Genomic DNA, 24,662 nt, shown 5'->3' on the forward strand with positions numbered 1-24,662 from the left:
AAGGAAGGAAAGCCTCAAAATGTAATTGCAAAAGAAGTTGGATGTTCCCAAAGTGCTGTATCAGAGCACATTAATTGAAAGTTATGTGGAAAGCAAAAGTGTGAAAGAAAAAGGTGCACAAGCAGCAGGGATGACCGCAGCCTGGAGAGGATTGTCAGGAAAAAACAATTCAAAAAAGTGTTGGGGACATTCACAAGGAGTGGACTGAGGCTGGAATCAGTGCATCAAGAGCCACCACACACAGATGGATCCTGGACATGGGCTTCAAATGTTGTATTCCTCTTGTCAAGCCGCTCCTGAACAACAAACAACATCAGAAGCGTCTTACCTGGGCTAAAGAAAAACAGACCTGGTCTGTTGCTCCGTGGGCCAAAGTCCTCTTTTCTGATGAGAGCAACTTTTGCATCTCATTTGCAAACCAAGGACCCAGAGTATGGAGGAAGAATGGAGAGACACACACTGCAAGATGCTTGAAGTCCAGTGTGAAGTTTCCACAGTCTGTGTTGATTTGGGGAGTCATGTCATCTGCTGGTGTTGGTCCACTGTGCTTCATTAAGTCCAGGGTCAACACAGCCGTCTACCAGGAGATTCTGGAGCACTTCATGCTTCCTTCCACAGACGAGCTTTATGGGGATGCTGACTTCATTTTCCAGCAGGACTTGGCACCTGCCCACACTGCCAAAAGGACCAAACCTGGTTCAATGACCGTGGGATTACTGTGCTTGATTGACCAGCAAACTCGCCTGACCTGAACCCCATACAGAATCTATGGGGCATTGCCAAGAGAAAGATGAGAGGCATGAGACCAAACAATGCAGAAGAGCTGAAGGCTGCTATTGAAGCATCCTGGTTTTCCATAACACCTCAGCAGCGCCACAGGCTGATAGCTTCCATGCCACACCACATTGAGGCAGTAATTGCTGCAAAAAGGGGCCCAAACCAAGTACTGAGTACATAGGCATGCTTATACTTTTCAGAGGTCTGATATTGTTCTATGTACAATCCTTGTTTCATTGATTGCATGTAATATTCAAATTTTCTGAGATTGTGGATTTGGGGTTTTCATGAGCTGTAAGCCATAATCATCACAAGTATGACAAATCACGGCTTGAACTATCTTGCTTTGCATGTAATGAGTCTATCTCATATATTAGTTTCACCTTTTAAGTTGCATTACTGAAATAAATAAACTTTTGAACAATAGTCTAATTTTTCAAGTTTCACCTGTACATGTACATCATCCAGCCTGTTCCGGGTTTGGGGAGTGCATGCATGCACTCGCTTGCTAACCTGCACTGGCGCTAGCTACATCAAGATTTTGTGAGCAGGTCCTGGCCAATGATTTATGGCTGAGACCTGCTGATTGGCTGTTTACAAACACACAGGGCTCTGTAGACAGATCAGTGATATGACTGTTTCTTCTCCCTGTAAGGTATATCTGTGATAGATGAATGATGCCAGCCTTTTTTCCACAACTGATCTTTTCAGTTCTCATAGTCCAGTCTGACTTGTGTACTAACTTTCACAATAATAATGTCAATATATAATTATGCTGTTATTAAGGATTGGCTGTAGAGTTTACCAATGACAGCCAGATCTATAAGTAAAAGCAGCACATAATACACACATTACATTTCTTAGGCAAAGTGGTTAATCACGCTTTCTATCTTTAGTGCTCCCTTGAGCCAAAGATGGGTATCCTGGGAAAATCTTGAAAACTATTGGAAAAGAAAAAAAATAAATTTTTTTCCAATGTGACCAGTTATAATTTACAAACAACTAGTGTTGCTATAGATACAACGCGACAATTTATTTTGCGATTTGTCCTGCTTATCAGAAGGCAAACATAATGTTTCTGGTACAAAATGTGGTAATGAGGTAATTTACATATTAAATATGTATGTTTTTAAAAAATTTTAGTATGTTTAAATACTAAAGGATAAACAAACAGCAAATGAAAGCATGAAAACCTTTCCTAGACACCATGCATGTCAAACTGACAGCGGGTACTACCATTTTCATACACTTGCATGCACCCAGCAGGAAAGTTCCAGTGGCCTTATGTGTCATGTTCTGTGTCCTGATTATTGGGCATATTAAGTTGTTTTGTCCTGAACATTTTAAAGCGAACCTGTGTTTTCCAATAAAAGCAAAGCAACAGCATGGCTCAATCATCATGCACTAGCACTTTCTTATTGTGAGACTCTATAGACCTGTAAAGCTATGACTTGGAGGACTCATGGGTTAAACAGGACAGTTTCCCCTGCTCCTAGCAGATATACAGAGGTGTGGGGGAGAGACAGAAAGGTGAGTTTGTGCTGCTGGAAAGGTAATCTGTAACTTTGCCCTGCTTTTTAACATGGAATGACCCTTTCAAAAGCTTTTAATTACTGAGCAGCTTGCATGAATAAAAAATACATGGAAAAATAACCATAAAAGATCCATCTGCTTACATTTGGATATCCTCTGAAGCACAGTATTTGTTCCAAGAATGAACTAAAGGCTGTGAAGATACCCAGGCCCGATCCAAAGCAAATCATTAAGATAATGTAAGCTTTATTTTTCATGAGCTGCAAAATACAATATATATGGTAAGTGACTCAATGTTATAGCATGTTGATATATAACCTCAGTATGCATCGGTTCTAGGATTTAGCCCTTCTTGGCATCTATACAAAGACTGATCAATCAAACCAAATTTCTTTTTAATTCTATCTATAATTTTTTAGTATTTTAAAGGAAAACCTTACTTAAAATATAGGGAAACTGCAGTTATTTACCTTCCCTTCTAAAAGTGCTAAAACCCTGGCTTCTAGGCTGATCAAGTGGCTCCACTACTTCATAAGTCATCGACTAGGAACATGGTTTTTATTTCATTTGCTGCATGGTATTTTTAATCAATTATTCAGCCCAGAGCTAGCTAATCCTATTTTTTGGTGAACATCAACAATGGTAGTATCCTTTTTTTTAGTACAGTTTTTTTAACAGTAGACTTCCTTTAATAGGAGTTTGGTTGCTCAACAGAGATCCATTAGAACACTGATAAAGCAACTAGTTATCAAATATCCTTTATTGCATGTATAAACCACAAAATAAAAGTGCAATACTTTATAGCTTACTAGTCCTTTGAAGTGGTGGCTGCATTAGTTAGCATTTTTTGGGTTTCTTCCTTTTATTCTCACCTAGTAATCCTGTGAATAACATACTTCCTGTCCCTGGGTGGCTACACTCATCTCTCTACTGTATCTGTGAAGGAAGCCATTGTTGCCACCCAGCCTGAACTTTAAACATGTCTGGCTTTGTTAGTGTCCATTACATGAAGGTTAATGGGATTAGTAGTTTACTCAAAGAAGATTAGTTTACATAATTGTGTGGGTTGAACAAAAGAAATCATTCAATTCCCCATTCATGCTGAACAGCACAGATGGACAAATTTGCAGTCCAGGCTATTGTATTCAAGTTGGCACTAGCAGCTATCAGAATACTCAAACAATGCCTACATCTGGGATGCAGACAATGTTAATCTGAAACGTTTCTTCCTGCCTCCTTCTACAAAATCGATTGATAAATGTACTTTTGTTGAGTGGTGCCTTCAGGGCTCCACATTAAATGCATTTGGGTCCATGCAGCAGGAATCAGACAAAATTCGATCCATGTATGGACAAGTTTAAAGGCTAAGTTCACCTTTTTTTTTTTATATATTCCAGTTCCCCTATGTACCAATATATCAATAATGTACTGTTCTGCAGAATGAAAAAAGGGCTTCCAATCTACACAGCCCTTTCCTCAGTGTTCAGCTAGCTGTATAAAAAAAACTTCTCTATTGTTTCTCCATTAGTTGCTGGACAGACCTTAGGACATGACACAGGAACAAGTTCACCAGCTGACCTCATTATCACACACCCTACATCTGCTCTCTGGAAGGGGGTTCCAGCAGATCACTACCACCCACCTCCTCAGGTGCACATTTTCCCAATGCAGTCAGCGAATACCATTCTCATTAAATACACAGCCATAGATTGTTCATTTGGCAGAGTGTGCAGGAGCTGAGTGTTAACAACCTATGTGGATAGAGCTGTAGTATTGAAAACAGGAGAAGTATGTCCTGGGTTCTGTAAAGCTCACAACACTACACAATGTGATTGTCTCTTTTAGATCTATCTTCAATTATGTAGTGCACGGGCCTGCCTGATGGGATACAGAGTGATTGGATAGATGGTGTCTCCTCTATTTTATAGTTTTGGTAAATCTAAAGGAGATCATACAGGGATTGTACAATCAGATTGTATAGTGTATGGTCTCCTTTATACACCTAAAATGAACTAGTTGTGCTTTCAGTGCCATTAATTGTTAAGGGCACCCCAAACACAGAAGCAAACACACATCTTGACACATGATAAAAAATGCAGCAAGACTCACAGTAAAAAACGTGAAACCTGCAACACACCAAAATGTCCCATGAGCTACTTCACCATGTGTAGGGCAGCCCATTGAAATCAATGTGTGTCAGGGGAAAAACAAGCCAAAAACGTGCAGTCCCACTACACTGGGGCATAAAAGTGAAATTGGTGTGTTTAGACAAGAACACTGAGGCTCCATTCACATTAGTATATTTCTGAATGTAATGCAAATTGCACCGAAAATGCATGCTCTGTCGTGCATTTCAGAAACGTGCTGCAAACACACCAAAAAGCGTGGTTAAAAATATACCACAATCTGCTCTAAAAAAAAGTTCTCCAACTTCTTTGGGGCGATTGTTGCACGTAGGGGAGCCCATCCACTGCCTCCTATGTACTTGTATAAAGATGGCCATACACTATGCAATCTGATTGTGATCTACCAGTAGATCATGACCAGGTGACTGGTAGATCATACTCAGGGCTGGCTGGCCCACTATTCCCAGAGCATCAAGCAAAGTGCAATGCAGAGGGACTACTTATAAAGTTGGAGTTGTAGTGGGAAGCAAGAGCTGCATAAGTCGATGTCTCCTCTGTAGTATTGGCTCCTATGTCCTCTCATGGTTGGTGGGTGTAGCACCTGCCAAGCATGACCCAATCGAGTGAATGAGGCCACTCTGCAAGTGCCCTGCAACCTTGTACAGTACAGCAAACAAGGGGTAAACAAGCAGCAGTGTGTTGCTTTCTCACCACCTGTTTTATCCTTGGACCTCACAGAAACATTCAGTATGGTGCGCTTGCACAGTGGCTTCATTTACTTGAATGGGTCTCATTTGACAAGTGGTAGAACCCACCAAAAGCAACAGGGGTTGTAATTCCTTCTGTGGCATGTGTATACCTTTGGCTGGTAACTCAGCATCTGAAGGGGGTAGGGGTCGGTAAAACCGTGACTCAACCGCAGGGTTTTACCACCACCACCCCCCCTCAATTTTACATGTGAACGAGTCCCAAGAATGCCGCTGCCGGATACAAGTAAGGGCTCATTCACAAGTGCAGCAGGCACTGCTGCTTCTCTGCAAAGCAATCCGAGTGCGTTTGATGATATGTGTTTGGATATGCTTTAGTATTGCCTCCTCACCACCTGATTTAAACCCATGAATGCCGTGCAATGCACATGATTGTGACACGGTAACACGGCATTTAGAGGTTGAAATCAGGTGTGAGGAGGAGACACTCTGCCCAGTGATCTTTGACTTCTACTATGTTGTTCAGGTAGACCTCCACCTTTTTAAGGTTGCCTACTACAGGATCTACAGGAAGTGATGCTAGTATAAATAATTTTTTTAACTCAGAGACATGACATTTCAAACCTTCTGTGGATGAGGTAAATGAGAGATAAGAACATTGGGATGGCTGGGCCAGAAATGATATTACAAAAGAATTCTTTTTATTATGAAAATTTAAATTCTGTCCGAAAAGGTGAACACAGCCTTTAAAGCAGAAGAACTTTAGAGCAGAAGATTACCAAGGCATCAGTGGCCTTCTAAGTGGTTCCTTGCTGGGCAAAATATTTTCTATTCTAAATAAAGTAACCACTTTGTTACAAGATGAATGCAACAATGCAGACTAAAGGAACAAGCTGGATGTTTTTGAAGCTACTAAACACTAATTTCTAATGCTTTTATTAAATTTTGTTCTAACTAAACACATCTGAATAGAGATCTAGTAACTACATATTTGATACTAATACATAATACTAAGAGCTCCTCTGAAAAGGTAACATGAAAAAATTCTATCCTTGTGAGGAAGCATTACACGGAGGTCCAATAATAAGATTTTGCCATGTACACAGTAATGTGCTAAGACTGCCTGTAGACAGCCAAGCATATTACTTTCAGGTCGGGGTATACTTAACTGTACTCTGGTTTTGATCCTTTCCTTTTCCTCATAGAAAAGAGTAGGGCAGCACCGTGGTTTAGTGCTTTGTGCTAATATCCTCAATTTGAGCACCCAACCATCACACTACCTGTATGGAATTTTCATGTTCTCCCTGTGCTTGCATAGATTCAGGTGAAAAAGTAAGGGAACTTCCTTTCAGGTAGCATTTTGTGAGCATTTTGGCCTATAGACTTCAATAGGAGCGTCTGACAAAATGCGAGAAAACTTGCTATGTGCATTTTTCAGCATTTTCAATAACAAACTCTATGGAGTAAAAAAATGCACAATCCTGGCTCAAAGAAGCTCCTGTATGACACACAGATCCTGAAACACATAAAAAAAGAAAAAAAAATATCAAACCTTTAAGATCACCTATGCTCAAGTGTGAATGGAGCCTTAGATGTACTGTAGGCTTTTAGTGCAATAAAGTGAAAGAAAATATCTGGTTGGTTTCTTCCACTGGCTCTAGTTTTTATAAATGAATCCATCACTATGGTCTTGTCTCTACTACATACCTGTTTTAAACCAGCAAAGAATGGCTCAGAGGTGGAATGAATTGCACTGGCTGATGGTGGTGTTGGAGGAGCTCTATCACAAATTCCCGCTGTTGCTAACATGCAAGCAAATACAGCAGGTATGCCATAGACTCCAATCTTAAAAAAAAGTAAATAAAAGAAGTTACCTACTAATAAAATGTTTCTAGTACAGAACTACTGAGAATTTAAAAACATGTAGGTTCACTTACTACTAGTGGAACATATTGAACTTCAGAAGCAATTACTGGTGACAGTACGTTTGCTAAAAATATGCCAAATGGATTTGCTATGTAAAATAGAAAATAAAAGGTTATTCTGTAGTTGGTTTGAATTGAAGTGTTTGAGTAATCATTCATGGTTTGGGCTTCAATTTGGTCTTTGTGAATAGGAAGACCATTATGAAGAAAATACAAATTGCAGTAAGTTTGCAAGGTAAATGAATTGACCTAGAAATGGCTGGATTAATTATGTATACAACATATCAGAAAAGAATATAAGCTCCTAATTGTACTTACACATGGAAGCAATCATATTTGCTGTAGCTCGCTGGTGCTCTGGGAACCACACAGCAGCAAGTTTGGCAGGCACAAACAAGACAAGTGGCTGTGCCACTGCACAAAGGCTCTGACCCGCAAATAAATAAATCAAAGTACTATGGCTGTTATTCATGAATGATGCTATACTGAGAATGCGTATTATACTACCCAACATGTTCAGCCAAGAACTGAGAATCACCTGCAAGACAAGGAATTTTACAATGCATGATTAATACAGTATATACAAGCAGTAACATACAAAAACATGTTGAACTATCTAATAAAAATAACTGGTTTTACAGAACTGATAATACAGGGAAACTGTGAGAAATGGCAGAACTATTCTACAGACAACATTTAAAAATTGTCCTGTAACAGTGTCAAGATTGTCACCAGGAATGACAGCAGATAAATGCTTTGCATAAAGCTGATTAGTTTAAAGTAGTGTTGGGTTTGATGTTCGACACGAACATCAGCCGTTCCTGTGTTCGCAGTCATTCACAGGAGGGTAGCATCAGGGTGCCCCCTTATTTAAAGGGGTACCCTGATGCTAAGGAGCCCCCCTGCTCATAGACCCCCACAACCACCGGGCCAGGTGTGTGGGGAAGAGGCCCTTGTTCCCATCGGCATGGGGACACCATCCCAAAGCCTAGGGTACGTGGCCTGGTATGGCTTTTAGGGGGAACCCCCCTGCACTCCCCCCCATTTTTGGGAGGTGGGGCTCCCCTTAAAAGTCATTTTAGGCCTAAAGGGCCTGGTATGGCTTTTAGGGGGAATCCCACAGACTTTTTTTAATTTTTTACTGTGGGGTCCCTTCTAACCTTCCTACCAGACCTAAAGGGTCTGGTATGGATTGTGGGGGGGACCCCACGCTGTTGATGTTGTTTTATAAATATGTAATTTAAAAAAAAAAATCTCAGTCCTGCTGCAGCAGGTTCCATACATTGTACAGATGTACAACTTTGCAGGTAGTTGAAGGGACCCCCACAGGAATGATATTCAAAGGAATTTTTTTTTTTTTTTTTACTTTAAGCAATGAAAAATGACCTTTAAAAACAGTACTTTTGAAAATTTTTGTTTCACTGATTCATGTCCCTCAGGACAGCACCTGAGTCCCCATACTTCTTTTATGGCCAATGACTTGCATATAAGCCTTAAAAAAGGGCACTTTTGAATTTGCAAGTTTGAGTCGAATAGACTTGCAATGAGTTCAAAGTTTGCGGTTGAACGTTCATTAGGTTCGAATGTCCGACCGCGATCCGACCATGGGGGTGTTCAGCCCATCACTAGTTTAGAGCTGAAAGGCAAACAGCTTAATACACAGTTCAACTGCTTTTATTGACCAGTCTTATCTATCAAAAATTCTGCTTTTAAAACTGCCAAAGTGCGTTGCACCAGTGTCACCAGAATTAGGTAAGTATAAAGCTGGCTATATACATTTTTTCGTTCAGCCTGCAAGCTGAATGAATAAAAATGCAAACAGATTCCTTCATTCCTTCCTCCATCCAGTGCAGATGGATGAATCTCCTTTTGCAGCTATTGTGTTTCCGGCAGACAAAATTGCATGATTGGATGCATGCACTGTTCAGCTGACAACTGAAGGATGTCAGGTAGGAGGGTGTCAACGGAGTCACCAATGGAGGGAATTTTGACTGTTTCATCCCTATACACCTGGTTGCTCCCTGTATGGCCAACTTAAGTGTCAGTGGTGGTTTTAGCACAATTAAGGATCCTCTTTGGCATATGTTTCCCTTTGTTTTATATTGATATAGCTCAAACCTTACCCAAGAGCAGACCACTGCTTTAAAATAAATTACAGTAATTGGCCAAGGAATTACTAATAATTGCATCCTTTAAAGCATCAGGAATCAGCTGGCAAGCTCCTAAACAGCCCAATCATGAGGTAAGGACCCTTTCACACGGGCTGGATCTCCTGCCGAGCTGAGCGGAGCAGCCTGATGACAGGTCGATGTCCACTCTACTTATGCAGAGCAGACACGGACAGAGCTTGCTCTGCTCTGTGGGCAGTCAGATGTAAATGGACCAGCTGTCATTTTACACCCGACTGCCCTTTGATCTGATCTGGCCAGATGGAGGGGAACAAATCCCACTTCTGTTTGCTTCTGCCGGATGGGATTGGAGGTAGAGAAAAACAAAACAGAGGGCGCACCAGCCTTGTGCTTTACCTTTAAAAGTATGTTTATTAAATTTAAGAGAAGGTATTCTACTCACAAAAGTACATGAATATAAGCACATCATATGAGACTGCTCTGTCCAATTCACACTGCGCTTTTGAATGGTGATGAGAATATTTTTATCTTTATTTTAATGCCATGATGTTTTCACTATCTATATATTAGATGCCATATACAATGGATAAAAGTACACTGACATCTGTAGCACCTATGGTTATTATGCCTTGTATATGTTGTGGATATAGATTTTTATATGGATCTATCAATCAGTGACATCCATCTATTCAGATAGAGATGTTTGCATTTCCTATATGTGGATTTGATGTGCTCATTTCATTGCAGTTATTGTATGGATATAGTATGTCAGCACCTCCCATTCTATTGCTCTCCGCCCCTGGAGGTCCGTGGGATGGCCCCTGGTTAACATTGTTGAGCATATATAAGAGAGGGACAGACATCTAGGTAGTTAGGCTCTGAGGAAGAGGCTAGTCCTGGAAACGCGTCAGGCATTTTGGATGTCCATCATTCTCATCACCATTCAGAAACACAGTGCAAATTGGAGAGAGCGGTCTCATATGATGTGCTTATATTCATGTACTTTTGTGAGTAGAATACCTTCTTTTAAATTTAATAAACATACTTTTAAAGGTAATGCACAAGGCTGGTGCGCCCTCTGTTTTGTTTTTCTCTATTAGTACTTTTGGACTCCCCAGTTCTTTGAGGGCAGCAAGGCGTACATATTTCAAGACATTCGTTGTGTGATCCCTATGACATAGAGTCCATTCCTAAGCGCAGGAGAATTTGTATTTTCCACTTAAACGCACACAAGTCTGTTTACAAGAGACTGCCCATAGTGGAAAATGGAGGATCCAATTGGGTCCATTTCTCAGGTTTTCAGACAGTCCACGAGAAAGGGGCCTAAAAATGTGTTGGAGCTATTGGAGAGTTATTGAAAGCTGCAATTAAGAAACGTCAGGCAGGGAGAATAGCTATATCCAGGTACAATGATGAAATATTGTTATCTCAATGCAAGACTGGAGGATGATTTTGCCAAAGACTTGCTGATTTAAAATGAAGACAAGCTATGTTACTTTCAGCATTGTTATATCCATTCAACATCAAGGCTTCAAATAAAAATTGCTTTACTTATTGATAGACTTAACATTCTGTATATAAATGTACAGTAGAATGTTTGTAAAAAAATATTACTTTTCCTAAAGCTGGGCCTATTTTAGTTTTTATTTTCAAATATTTTTCTGAATTATAGTCGTTTTACAGCTCATTTCATGACTTACTTCATTGATTAAACATACTAAAAGGTTATGAAATGTTTAATTATTGTGTTTACAGGAAAGGGTTTTTTAAATACTGTGAGGATGAAATGGACTTATGCACAGAAGCAACACTAGAGTGCTAACATCACATCCACTTGGTATGGCCTTGTATTTAACCCTCGTTTTTAAATACTTAACACACCGTGACATTAAGAGCAGCATGTTTTCATGCATGTAATTTCAAGTGCTTTGCACTAACACTGTGTCCTTTGTTGAAAGCAGGCATAACTGCCTCACCCACTTGAACTGCCATGTTAATGACTGTCCCTATTTAACCACTTAACGGGTAAGGGCTTGGCACTGCTATCTGTCACAGCATAGTTTTACAATGGGACCCAATTTTGGTGGCTAGCTCAAGTGGAGTCTGGAGCGAGAAGTTAGAAAGTTCAAATATTGCAAATAAGCACTTTATAAAAAGTACTTAGTGCAATTCCTCTGGTTTTGGTTACATGTGAAATTTTGAATTGCCACTGATCTGGAGCAGGTCAGAGCTGATCCAGTTCTATCTATTTTTCCCCAGGTGTCAGCATATTGCTGCAATATTATTATTATTATACAGTATTTATAAAGCACCAGCAGTTCGCTCAGCGCTGTACATTACAAAGGGAGACAGAACATGCGACAGTACGAAAACAATACAATGTGATACACGAGGGGTTCGAGGGCCCTGCTCTTTTGAGCTTACAGTGATCTACTATTTGCTAAAAACATCAAGAAATAGATGAATAATATAAGTTCTCAGGTACTGTAGAGGTCACACATGTCCTGATAGAGTTCCTCCAAACACGAGTTTAAAAATTATTTATGGCTACAGTTTGTTTTTTGATTGTTTTTGTCATAACTATATTAATACATTTATTCATTAAAAGATAATTAAAAAACACAAATTTTTGTTATATTGTTAAAAACAAAACTTGAGTGGAGTGAGGAGTGTAGAACCTCAATCACCTTTTATTGCTTTTTATGACCCCTTTAGAAGATTTCTTACTTGTTTATCTATTTGATTGGTGCCAGACAGAGCAGATAGTGAGGGAAAGTCTTCCCACTTCCTATCTACTTGGCTGGTTTCAGACACAGTGAACAGAAGGGAAAATTCCCTCCTATGGGGAGGCACGTAGCAATAAAAACATGTTTCTTAATAGAGGGAGGAATGTTTGAAGTTCTGTCAGCAGTATTTTGATGTTTGAATCACCATTTTCAGGTAAAAAATGTCTGCAGCCTAGGGTACTGTCTACACACAGTGCTGTTACATGTTAATTAACATCTCATTATCCAACATTCTTATAAAACTGTAGCTACTGTACAGACTTTAGTACAGCCTGACCTACACAAGAGGGGAGTAATGCTCCTTATTTATAGCTACGGAGTTTCTGTTCTGTAGACAAAACAGAAAGTCGTAGAAAATCTCCATGGATGCCTGGTGTATACTACTGCGGGCGGTTGCAGGTGCAGGAATCAGACCTGTTCCTGCACCTGCAACCACCCCCAGCCAAATTGTGCTGCTCTTAAGAGATGCGCGGGGCTGACATTCACTCTTAATGGCATCCCCATGCATCATAACCAGCACATTTTTGCTATGGGATGCAAGGGCACAGAAGTCCGTTCAAATGAATGGGCTACCGTGCCCACACAAATGCGGACTGCACACCACGTTAAAATCCACCTTCACCTGTGTAGACAAAAATCCTTGCACCTGCAAGGCCCTGCTGCCATTCTACTATTTAATCACTTTTATTGGAGAGTGGAGTGGCAACTATTGGAACTTAGTCAGGAAATTAAGGGGAAATTTAGGCCTCAGTAAAAAAATTAAACTAAATAAGAGGGGGGGGGGGGCACAAAAAAGGGCTTCCTGGCTAATAAAGGTAATAACAGGTAGTTTACACAGGGCTATAGACTCTGCTATGACAGCACTAATCGGCCAGCATTAAAGCAAACCTGGGTGATTAAAGCAAACCTGTTGCTCTGCACTGAATGGTCAAACACGTTTGTTTCAAGAACAGAATTCCCTGCCAATCTGATCGATAGTCTTCAGTAGAGATGTGCTTCCCATTCTGAATATGACAGGGCAGAGCACACAAACGGGTAAACACTGCCCTTTTTTTTTTGCCGAGGACTAGAGGTGTCCCCTGAACTCATCTATAACCTGAACTCCAACCTCCCACTTTTTTCTACTCCAGATTGCTGCAAACCAGGTCATTCCTTGTCCGACAGCTCATATTAGCTATGGGGTAGTGAATGACCTGGCCCACAGCTCATTGGTAAATAAAAAAAAGCAAAAAGGGCCACAACTCTGAAGCATAATGAAGCTAAATCCATACTTCCTTGTGAATGACCTTACTGAAGACTGTATGCTCTGTACATTCTACACCTTGAGAGAGCCCATATTACCTATTGGTAGTATTGTGACATGGACACACTTAGTTATACCATCACATGTCTATGTCTAGCCTCTGAACCTATATACTCTAGTTGTTATAGGCCATGATAGAGATAATAAAACCCACACTTAAACAACTAGTTTTCTGAGAAATGAAATGTGAAAATGCATGCATTGTTATTAGAGATCAAAAACTTACAGCATATTTTAATCCCAGAGTGTCCAGAAGCCATGAAGCGAAAAAACCAATAGGTATTGATACAATGAGGTAGACAAGGGAAAGGTAATTAACAGTGTCCAGGGAGCATTTAAAGTAGCTTGCAGTTAAATCGGCAACTGGGGCAAAAGTGATCCAAATCTGAAAAGTTAAACATTTATAGAGAGTTAATAGTACAAGTCATAGAAAATCTTAGATCCAATTATGCATTAAAGTTTTCCCTGCCAGTAGTATAAGAAATTCAGAAAACATCATTTTGAATGTTTTTCTAACAATGTTCAACAAATATACAAATCGTTTAGTGAAAATTCAAATGTACCTTATGTATGATGACCCTACTACAGATCATACTTTATGTTACTCTATTAAATCATGCAGCTAATAACCTTGGAGGCCTCTGTGCTTTTTTGTTTTTCCTTTTTTTTTAACATACTTACTTTTTCAGGCTGGCAACTTGGACAAGGATCTTTTCAGATTTAATACTGGCAGACAGGCACTAGCATCACCATTGCACTACTATTTGTGAGTAAAGGCCAATGGACAGGATGCCCCTGTGGGGGGCTGGTCCATGCACTCACAGAATGTCCTCAGTCTTCTTGATTCAATGACCCAGGGGTCATTGAGTGCCTATATGTGCAATTCCCTTTGCTCTCTGAAAACCTTCCTTCGTAGCCACCCATTCAGATGCACTGAGATCAGAGATTAAATGGTGTAAATGGTGAAAACAAGTGAAAAAACCACATCCCTTTAAACAAGAATGTTACTCCCTGCTGGCCTCTGGGTGATGCAGGCTTAGCTGTGCTGATCAGCTGCTTGATTACTGCTCCAAAAGCTGGTTTGATAAAGTGTGATTAAACTGGTTGCCAGACTGCATCGCTAAAATCGACACCATTCAATGGCCAGCTCTCCCCCTGGAGCATACACATCTAAAGGGTGCCCAGGGGTGTGTTCTTTCCCTTTGGCTCAGACACAATAGCAGTACAGTGAATAGGAGCACTGCAAGGAATCATGGGAGATGTAGCTTTGCAATCAGCAGAAAGCCAGTGTATCTACAGGGATACTATAAAAAAACAGAAGCTCCAGCTACAAGCATGGACAACGCTAATACAGTGTTTTTAGTCGGTGATTAATGCTCTTTTTTACGATCCCATTCACATATAGATTAGCGGATATTTATTTATTACTTATTTCAGGTACTTACACAGTGCTGTCAATTTACGCAGCGCTTTACATATATATATTGTACATTCACATCAGTCCCTAACCCTCAAGGGGTGTACAATCTAAGGTCCTTAACTTACATTCATACATACACATACTAGGGACAATTTAGACAGGAGCCAATTCACCTACCAGCATGTCTTTGGAGTGTCGGAGGAAACCCACACAGGCACAGGGAGAACATGCAAACTCCAGACAGGAGGTGTTGTGGCTGGGATTCGAACCAACTACCCTAGTACTGCCAGGTGGAAGTGCTAACCACTTAGCCACTGTGCTGCCCATATGTGGATTTCTGCTAGTGATTTAAAAAGTGCAATTCACACGTGTTTTCGCATGTGACGCTTAGAACAGTCCATTCACTTAAGTAGGCTGCCCTATGCGTGACCCTCAACAAGGTGCGATTTTATATGTGCTGTTTGCTACAATTCTTCCGAATTCTGTCATGCCACAATCATGGCAAAATCAAGCTGCAATTGGGGTGCCAGTCAGGGTGAATGGCACTCCAAACTAATGTGAATGAGGGCCTATTATGCAATATAATAAATGTAATCACAATAATCCATGCTGTCTCCATCTGTACATTGTAAATTTTTTGCAAATGCCGCTATGAAATGTCACTTTAGCATGCTTTAAAGTAAAAGATGATTACAAGTAGAAATTTAAAGCTACTTTACAAACCATATCATCTAGTTCTCTCATACATAAATAATTCCTGTAATATAAATATATATACATACAGAAATTCAGTTGGAGTCAGTATATTTTTTTTGTACAATTTTAAATAAACATATTGTGGAACTAAATCTGCTTATTAAGCAATAAAAATGAGGAACTCAAAAGATAGAATGCATGCACCCTGTATACCCAGGAGTTTTAAGAAGAAACAAAACAATGAAGAATTACTACTAATCCAAATTAGAATATAATTTATTTCAGAATTCTGGGTAATCCTATTGGATATGTTTTCCATAGTACTGTACAAAGGTTTAGGCAATTGTGAAAAACAGTGAGGATGCTTTCATGAATAGTGCAATAAATAAGTGTAGTTTATCAATTACCAATCTACATAACTGCATAAACAAAACAAACACCTCAAACACAACAAACAACTTAAAGATCAGGCCAATTCTTTTTTTGTTTACAGTATTTTTTGCAGTGAAATTACTTAGAACCCCCAAATATATATTTTTTAAACAGAGGTCCTAGAGAATAAAATGGTAGGTTTTGCAATATTTTATGTCACACGATATATGCGCAATTTTTGGGAAAAAAATACACTTTAATGAATTTTAATGCACAAAAACAAAATATAATATCTAATACATACTTATACGTTTACCGCACGGTGGGATGTGGCTGCTTTAAAACGGATTTATTTATTTATCTTATACTGTCTCTTTAATTTTGTATCACTTTTATTGTTATCACAAGGAATGTAAATATCTCTTGTGATAATAGGCAGTGACAGGTCCTCTTTACTGAGACATCTGGAGTCTATTAGACCGCAGATGTCTCCTATGGCCTTAACAGCATCAGTTCAGACCAAGATGGATGTGATCTGATGTTTTCCAAAGCCAAAACTGGCTTTGTTGACAGCTGTTGAAACCGGAAGTGACAAAATACCCGTCATTTCCGGTTTCCTATATCATAGAGATGTTCAGGGATGTACCGGTCTTTGATGAGCTCTATGGTAAGCCAGCGGAAGTGCCAGCTTCAGTTTCAGGTTCTCTGGAGGGACGAAGAGTCCGAAGAGGCACTGGAAGATGGCAGGGAACGACCCTTCCTACGGCATGTAAAAGCGATCCAGCAGCTAATTAGCTGCTCAAATTGCTTTTACAATATAGAGAATTGTCAGCTGAAAATAAAAAATACCAGCTGCAGGCATCAGTCCAGTATAAGCATCCGGGCCGCTTACATAAAATTACATATTGTGGTCAGGAAGTAGTTAAAACAATACTGCCTTTGCCTTTAACCACCTCAATACCGGACACTTTTACCCTCTTCATGCTCAGGCCAATTTTAAGTTTTCACACATTCACACTTTGACAATTACAGAAATGCAATTTTTTGAGACAGTGCTTTCTTTTGGTGGTATTTAATCACCACCAGTGATGGGCCGAACACCCCTGTGTTTGGTTCACGGTCAAATGTTCAAACCTAATGAATGTTCGACCGCGAACATTGAACTCAATTCACGTCTATGAGACTCCAACTTGAAAAATTTAAAAGTGCCCATTTTGAAGGCTTATATGCAAGTTATTGACCATGAAAGGGGTATGGGGAAAAATTTCAAAAAGTACTGTTTTTAAAGAGGCAGTCATTTTTCATTGCTTAAAGCGAAGTTCCAGCTGTTTTTGTGTTTAATAAAAGTCAGCAGCTACAAAAACTGTAGCTGCTGACTTTTAATAAACATACACTTACCTGTCTCAGAGTCCTGCAATGTTCTCACCTGTGTGGTCCCTTCTTCCCTGCTTTCATCCACAGCGCCAGCATCTCAACTGTGGGCACCAGGCTGTGACAGCTTGTGACTTCACAGCCTGGTGCCCACTGCGCATGTGCCTTCTAATTGGTCCGGCAGTCTCCTGCGACCTGTGAAAGTTTCCAGGAGACTGCGGAAAGGAAGAGGGGGCTGAACGTCCGTCTCACTTTGCCGCAGCAAACTGTCAAAATTGGGTATCTGCTCGCCCCCAAAAGGTGCCAAATATGGGGGTTGGAGGCAAGTAAGTGGAGCTTGTGCTTTTGAGTGGAACTCCGCTTTAAAGTAAAAAAAAAGAAAAATAAAAATTCCTTTAAATATCATGCTTGGGGGTCCCATTTTTATTTAAAAAAAACAAAAAACAGTAAAAAATATTTTTTAAAAAGTGTGTGGGGTTCCCCCTAAAAGTCATATCAGGCCATTTAAAGGGAACCCACCCCCGAACAATTGGGGAAAAAAGCATGGGGTCACCCCTAAATTCCTGCCAGACCCTTGATTTGAGCACAGGACTAGCACCTCCCCATAGCACCCCCCCCCCCCCCCCAAGGCTTACCAGGCCACGTGCCCTCGGCATGGGATGGTGTAGGGACAAGATCCTCTTCCCTACATCCTTGGCTCTGTGGTTGTGCAGGTCTGCAGGCAGGGGAGCTCATTAGCATCAGGGTACCCCTTTAAATAAGGGAGCACTCTGATGCTGCCCCCCCATGAATGAGTAGGGGGTAATTCTACCCCTACCTATTCCATAAAGGGTTACATTTAGAAAATATAAAGATGCCAGACTTTTGAGAAATTCCTTTAATTGAACAACAAAAAACCCCAACAGTTTTTCAAAAATCATTTAATATCAAATTAAAAAAAAATTTAAAATGCCAAAAAAATGGTTCCATTGTTGTAAACCATAGTCAATTACGGTGTACAGCGTTGTCACGATGACTTCAACTTGCCAGAATAAAGAAAGATCCAACGCCAGCACCCACTGAGCACTCGCCGCAATCTGACATTTGTCAGTCAGATGTAAACAAATGGATGGAGCTAGCAGAGACATCACCGCTAGCTCCGCCCAATCGTGCTGTGATTGGCCAAAGCATTGCACATGACCTGTGGTTAGGTGCATTGCTTTGGCCAATCATGGCTCTCACAATGCACTGTGAGAGCACAGTGCATTGTGGGGCACTCAGTGAACACACAAACGGCTGATGTTTGAGTCGAATGTATGTTCGATCCAAACTTCAAGCCCATCCCTAATCACCACTGGATTGTTTATTTTTTTGCTATACAAACAAAGAAAAAAATACCCCAAAAATTCTGAAAAAACACATTTTCTTTGTTCCTGTAATAACATTTTTGCAAATAAATAATCTTTCTTCATAAATTTAGGCCAAAATGTATTCTTCTACATTTCTTTGGTAAAAATAACTGAAATCAGTGTATATTACTTAGTCTGCGTGAAAGTTATACAGTCTATAAACTATGGTATATATATTTGAAAACTGATCAATTCTGATGTACTGACTGCATATCTCATAGCGCCTAAAATGCCATGACAGCACAAATACCCCCCAAACTACCCCTTTTTGGAAAGTAGACAAAGGTATGTAGTAAGAAGCATGGACAGTTTTTTGATGTGTAATTTTTTTTCAAACTTTTTCGGAAAATTAGGAAATTATGTAATTTTTTTCACAAAATTTTCATTTTTAACAAGTTATGTCTCACACACAACATAGGCATACTTAGAATTACACCCCAAAACACATTCTGTTATGCCTCCTGAGTATGGGGATACCACATGTTTAGACACATGCATACTTAGAATTGTAAGATATTTCTCAAACACAGCTCTGGCATACTTAGAAAAAGTAGCAGAATGTGTTTTGCGGTGTAATTCTGAGGATGGTGATACCACATGTGTGAAACTTTTTGTCAGGATCCAAACATACAAAGAACAAGGAGTCATAGAAGAGATGGTATGGTCCCCCAAAAAGACCTGATCTCAACATCGCTCAGTCTGTATTGGTTTGCATGAGGATGCAAAAGCTACTGAAGCAGCCTAAGGATACATTCACACCTGAAAATAAACCTGCCTGTGACTAGATGCAAGAACTCCAGCAGGGGTTCCCATGATCAGTAGCAAGAGGCAGCCCCAATGAACGTATACTGTATTTATACTGTGTGTGTATATAATATATACAGTTGTGTTCAAAATAATAGCAGTGTGTTGAAAAAAGTGAATAAAGCTCAAAATCCTTCCAATAGCTTTTATTTCCATACACACAAATGCATTGGGAACACTACACATTCTATTCCAAATCAAAACATCAAGAAAAATAGATCAAATTTGTGTTGTTCCTCTAAAAAAATTGAAGAAAAGTGAATATTAGACTGTTCAAAAAAATAGCAGTGTTTGTATTCTTTACAAACTCAAACATTCACTATATAAACTGAAAAATGTTTGAAGATTTTGCTTTCCTTTGAATTACTTAATTAATATTTAGTTGTATAAGCACTGTTTCTGAGAACTGCTGTACATCTGTGTTGCATGGAGTCAACCAACTTCTGGCACCTGTGAACAGGTATTCCAGCCCAGGATGATTGGACTACATTCCACAGTTCTTCTCTATTTCTTGGTTTTGCCTCAGAAACTGCATTTTTGATGTCACCCCACAAGTTTTCTATTGGATTAAGATCCGGGGATTGGGCTGGCCACTCCATAACGTCAATCTTGTTGGTCTGGAACCAAGATGTTGCACTTTTACTGGTGTGTTTGGGGTCATTGTCTTGTTGGAACACCCATTTCAAGGGCATGTCCTCTTCAGCATAAGGCAGCATGATCTCTTCAAGTATTCTGATGTATTCAAACTGATCCATGATTATGGTATGCGGTAAATAGGCCCAACACCGTAGTATGAGAAACATCCCCATATCATGATGCTTGCACAACCATGCTTCACTGTCTTCACAGTGTACTGTGGCTTGAATTCAGTGTTTGGGGGTCGTCTGACAAACTGTCTCCGGCCACTAGACCCAAAAAGAACAATCTTACTTTCATCAGTCCACAAAATGTTGCGCCATTTCTCCTTAGGCCAGTCAATGTGCTCTTTGGCAACTTGTAACCTCTTCAGCATGTCTTTTTTTCAACAGTGGGACTTTGCGGGGGCTTCTTGCAGATAGCTTGGCTTCACATAGGTGTCTTCTAATTGTAACAGTACTCACAGGTAACTTTAGACCTTCTTTGGTCTTCCAGGAGCTGATTGTTGGCTGAGTCCTTGCCAGTTTGGCTATTCTTCTATCCATTCGAATGGTAGTTTTTTGCTTTCTTCCACGTCTTTCAGGTTTTGGTTGCCATTTTAAAGCATTTGCGATCATTTTAGCTGAGCAGCCTATCATTTTCTGCATTTCTTTATATGTTTTCCCCTCTCCAATCAACTTTTTAATCAAGGTACGCTGTTCTTCTGAACAATGTCTGGAACGAGCCATTTTCCTCAGAATTTCAGAGAGAAATGCACTGTAACCAGCATGTACAACATTTGCTGCCTTCCTTCCTTAAATAAGGGCAATACTTGTTTTTCAAAGACTGAATGACCTCACTAATAGAACTCCACACTGCTATTATTTTGAACATGCCCCTTTCAATTAGTGATTCAATTACACAGAATCAGCAGCATGCATGTCATGACTGTTGGGTCTGTTGTATTTCTATTACTCTACTACACCTGCTAGTAAATTATTTGCCATGTAGAAATATAATTTCTACCAAAAACAGTGATTGATCAGGTTAGTGATGTCTGACTGCTATTATTTTGAACACAACTGTGTGTATATATGTATATATATATATATATATATATATATATATATATATATATATATATATATATATATATATAAAATGTAAATACATATAAAAAAAGTTACAAAATCTGTTTTAAAAATTGATTAATATTGTAAAATAATTGTATAGGAAATAAAACAGAACCAGTATTATAGTTAGAAAAAAAAATTAAATAAGACCTCTGTATTTGTATATTTTGGTGATGGAACATTAATGTGAAAAGCACCAAAAAATGGAACAGTAACAAAAAGATCACTTTTGAAACTACAGACCATGAAGGCCATAATGGTTTACAACAAATCAGTTTTAAAACAATACAACTGTACAACTGGCTGTAGGGCTTTAAAAGTGATCTGTTCTATACTACTTTAGTCTTCATTGCATGCGTTATGTCAATGTGATTGCAAATTCATTATACTGTTTCGAAAGGGACTTTTCTGTTGCTCTTCTGTTTTTTGGCATGTTTTATGTTAACTCTGTGAAAATTGAAATATATCATTATGGATGTCCTATTTATCAGATTTTCTTTTGGCAACATAACTAAAAATTTGTGCAGTGCTGCTAGACTTCAAATGAAAAAACTGTGCTGTTCAAATGACTTCAATACCGGGCACTTTTACCCCCTTCCTGCCCAGACCAATTTTCAGCTTTCAGTGCTCTCATACTTTGAATGACATTTGTGCGATCATGCAATTCTGTACCCAAAACTAAATTTGTATAATTTTGTTCACACTACTAAAGCTTTCTTTTTGTGGTATTTAATTACCACTGGGTTTTTTATTTTTTGCTAAACTAACAAAAAAAAGACTGAAAAGTTAGAAAAAAAAAAACACGTTTTCTTTGTTTCGGTTATAAACCTTTGCAAATAAAAAATTGTTCTTCATAAATTTAGGTCAAGATGTATTGTTACATTTATTTGGTGAAAATAACCCAAATCAGTATTTATTATTTAGTCTGTAGGAAAGTTATAGCCCACAAACTATGGGATATACACTCTCTCACAGACGTGAGTACACCCCTCACATTTTTGTAAATATTTTATTCTATCTTTTCATGTGACAACCATGAAGAAATGACACTTTGCTACAATGTAAAGTAGTGAGTGTACAGCTTGTATAACAGTGTAAATTTGCTGTCCCCTCAAAATAACTCAACACACAGCCATTAATGTCTAAACTGCTGGCAACAAAAGTGAGTACACCCCTAAGTGGAAATGTCCAAATTGGGCCCAATTAGTCATATTCCCTCCCCGATGTCATGTGACTCGTTAGTGTTACAAGGTCTCAGGTGTGAATGGGGAGCAGGTGTGTTAAATTTGGTGTTATCGCTCTCACTCTCTCATACTGGTCACTGGAAGTTCAACACAGCACCTCATGGCAAAGAACTCTCTGAGGATCTGAAAAAAAGAATTGTTGCTCTATATAAAGATGGCCTAGGCTATAAGAAGATTGCCAAGACCCTGAAACTGAGCTGCAGCACGGTGGCCAAGACCATACAGCAGTTTAACAGGACAGGTTCCACTCAGAACAGGCCTCGCCATGGTCGACCAAAGAAGTTGAGTGCACATGCTCAGCATCATATCCAGAGGTTGTCTTTGGGAAATAGACGTATGAGTGCTGCCAGTATTGCTGCAGAGGTTGAAGGGGTGGGGGATCAGCCTGTCAGTGCTCAGACCATATGCCACACACTGCATCAAATTGGTCTGCATGGCTGTTGCCCCAGAAGGAGGCCTCTTCTAAAGATGATGCACAAGAAAGCCCGCAAACAGTTTGCTGAAGACAAGCAGACTAAGGACATGGATTACTGGAACCATGTCCTGTGGTCTGATGACACCAAGATAAACTTATTTGGTTTAGATGGTGTCAAGCGTGTGTGATGACAACCAGGTGAGGAGTACAAAGACAAGTGTGTCTTGCCTACAGTCAAGCATGGTGGTGGGAGTGTCATGGTCTGGGGCTGCATGAGTGCTGCCGGCACTGGGGAGCTACAGTTCATGGAGGGAACCATGAATGCTAACATGTACTGTGACATACTGAAGCAGAGCATGATCCCCTCCCTTCAGAGACTGGGCCGCATCCATTCCAACATGACAACGACCCCAAACACACCTCCAAGATGACCACTGCCTTGCTAAAGTAGGTGAAGGTAAAGGTGATGGACTGGCCAAGCATGTCTCCAGACCTAAAACCTAAACAGGACAGTGTCATCATATAACTGGTGTGGTGGTGATCAGGGACACTGACTGGTGACTGTACGAGGACAAAAAAAAAATATATTTTTTTTTATTATTATTATTACTTTTTTTAAGATTTTTTTTTCATAACATACTGTGGCCACAGTAGTATAAATTATGAAATCGATTCATTCAAATTTTTTTTGTTGTGATTAGGTGTGACTGGCCACAGCTAATCATATGACACAAATGGGCACAACACTGTACCCATATGCATTTTTTAGCATTTTTTTGAGACAGATAAAACTTTATTTTGGTGGTATTTATTCACCATTGGGATTTTTTTTTTTTTTTGCTATATAAATGAAAAAGTCCAAAAATTTTGAAAAAAAATTGCTTTTCTTAGAACATTTTGCAAATAAATAATCTTTCTTCATAAATCTTGGCCAAAATGTATTCAGTTATATTTTTAGTAAAACAAAATAACCCAAATTAGTTTATAACCGAAAATTATAATTAATTATAATAATTTTCATATTATTATTTGTTTTTTTTTAACATACTGTCACCCTAGCAGTAGAGTGTCACCATAGTGACACTGTACTACTTGTGGGGGGTGATGTTTTTTTTTTTTTTTACACTGATTGCTTTTACACCCATTAAGGCTGTAAAAGCAATCATTTCTTCTTCTCTCTGGCTGCTGCATTCTTGTAGCCATTGAGAAATACTGTGAGAGCTGTGATTGGTCACAGCTTGTCACATGGTACAATGCTATTCACAATAGTGATTTCTGTGATCAGTCACAGATTTCGCACGTAGTAAGCAATGATGTCAGAAGTGACATCTTGCTTACTACTATTCATGTGATCACTGATTGGCCAATCAGTGATCATATGATTGGGACTTCACACAGAGGTCCTGTACAGCGATCAGTGTTCCGGTGTGTCCTTCGGACACAGTGGGCACCAGATTGTGGTGTTGCGCACTCTTAGGGAGCGCGCACAAGCAGGTAAGCAGGAGGATATTTATAAATGGCCACCCGCTCCTGCACTGCTCCCGGCTGGCCGTTTATGTACCTGGGCCAGAAGGGGAGTGGTTAAACCTTACACATATGAACATGATGAGCGACATTAGATGCTAGAGCTGATTCCTGGTGGGAACACACTCTCCTTTGATGAGTGTATTTATCTGTCCAAAGGTCTGACAGTGAGAGTGTTAGCCTGAAGTTTGGATTCATATGCCTTGTTAATCTCTGAAGCATCAGATCATAAGAGGCCTGCATTTTTCTAAGAAGCACTTTTGAGCATAGGACCACTTTATGTGAAGTTTTTCTAGCATGGAGCACTTTTTTCACGTTCTATTTTGGGACTTTAATTACGTATTCATCTTTTAAAATTTTGATGTTTATATTAATGAAATTTATTTTGTATATG

General features: G+C 39.5%; 1 protein-coding gene across 1 annotated transcript in view; it reads right to left on the reverse strand.

The window, feature by feature from the left end:
• SLC49A3 (solute carrier family 49 member 3) overlaps positions 1-24,662 on the reverse strand; it is a 50,828-nt gene that overhangs the window by 18,512 nt on the left and 7,654 nt on the right. Inside the window, exons 2-6 of the mRNA XM_089670874.1 lie at positions 13,513-13,671; positions 7,387-7,606; positions 7,081-7,157; positions 6,851-6,988; positions 2,454-2,570 (exon numbers count right to left, since the gene is read on the reverse strand). Of these exons, the coding sequence (XP_089527000.1) occupies positions 2,454-2,570; positions 6,851-6,988; positions 7,081-7,157; positions 7,387-7,606; positions 13,513-13,671 (711 nt within the window). The remainder of the gene's footprint in view (positions 1-2,453; positions 2,571-6,850; positions 6,989-7,080; positions 7,158-7,386; positions 7,607-13,512; positions 13,672-24,662) is intronic.

The sequence above is a fragment of the Staurois parvus genome, unplaced genomic scaffold (genome assembly GCF_062004578.1).
Source record: "Staurois parvus isolate SC_StPar_1 unplaced genomic scaffold, SC_StPar_1.0 ptg000096l, whole genome shotgun sequence".
Taxonomy (NCBI): Eukaryota; Metazoa; Chordata; class Amphibia; order Anura; family Ranidae; genus Staurois; species Staurois parvus.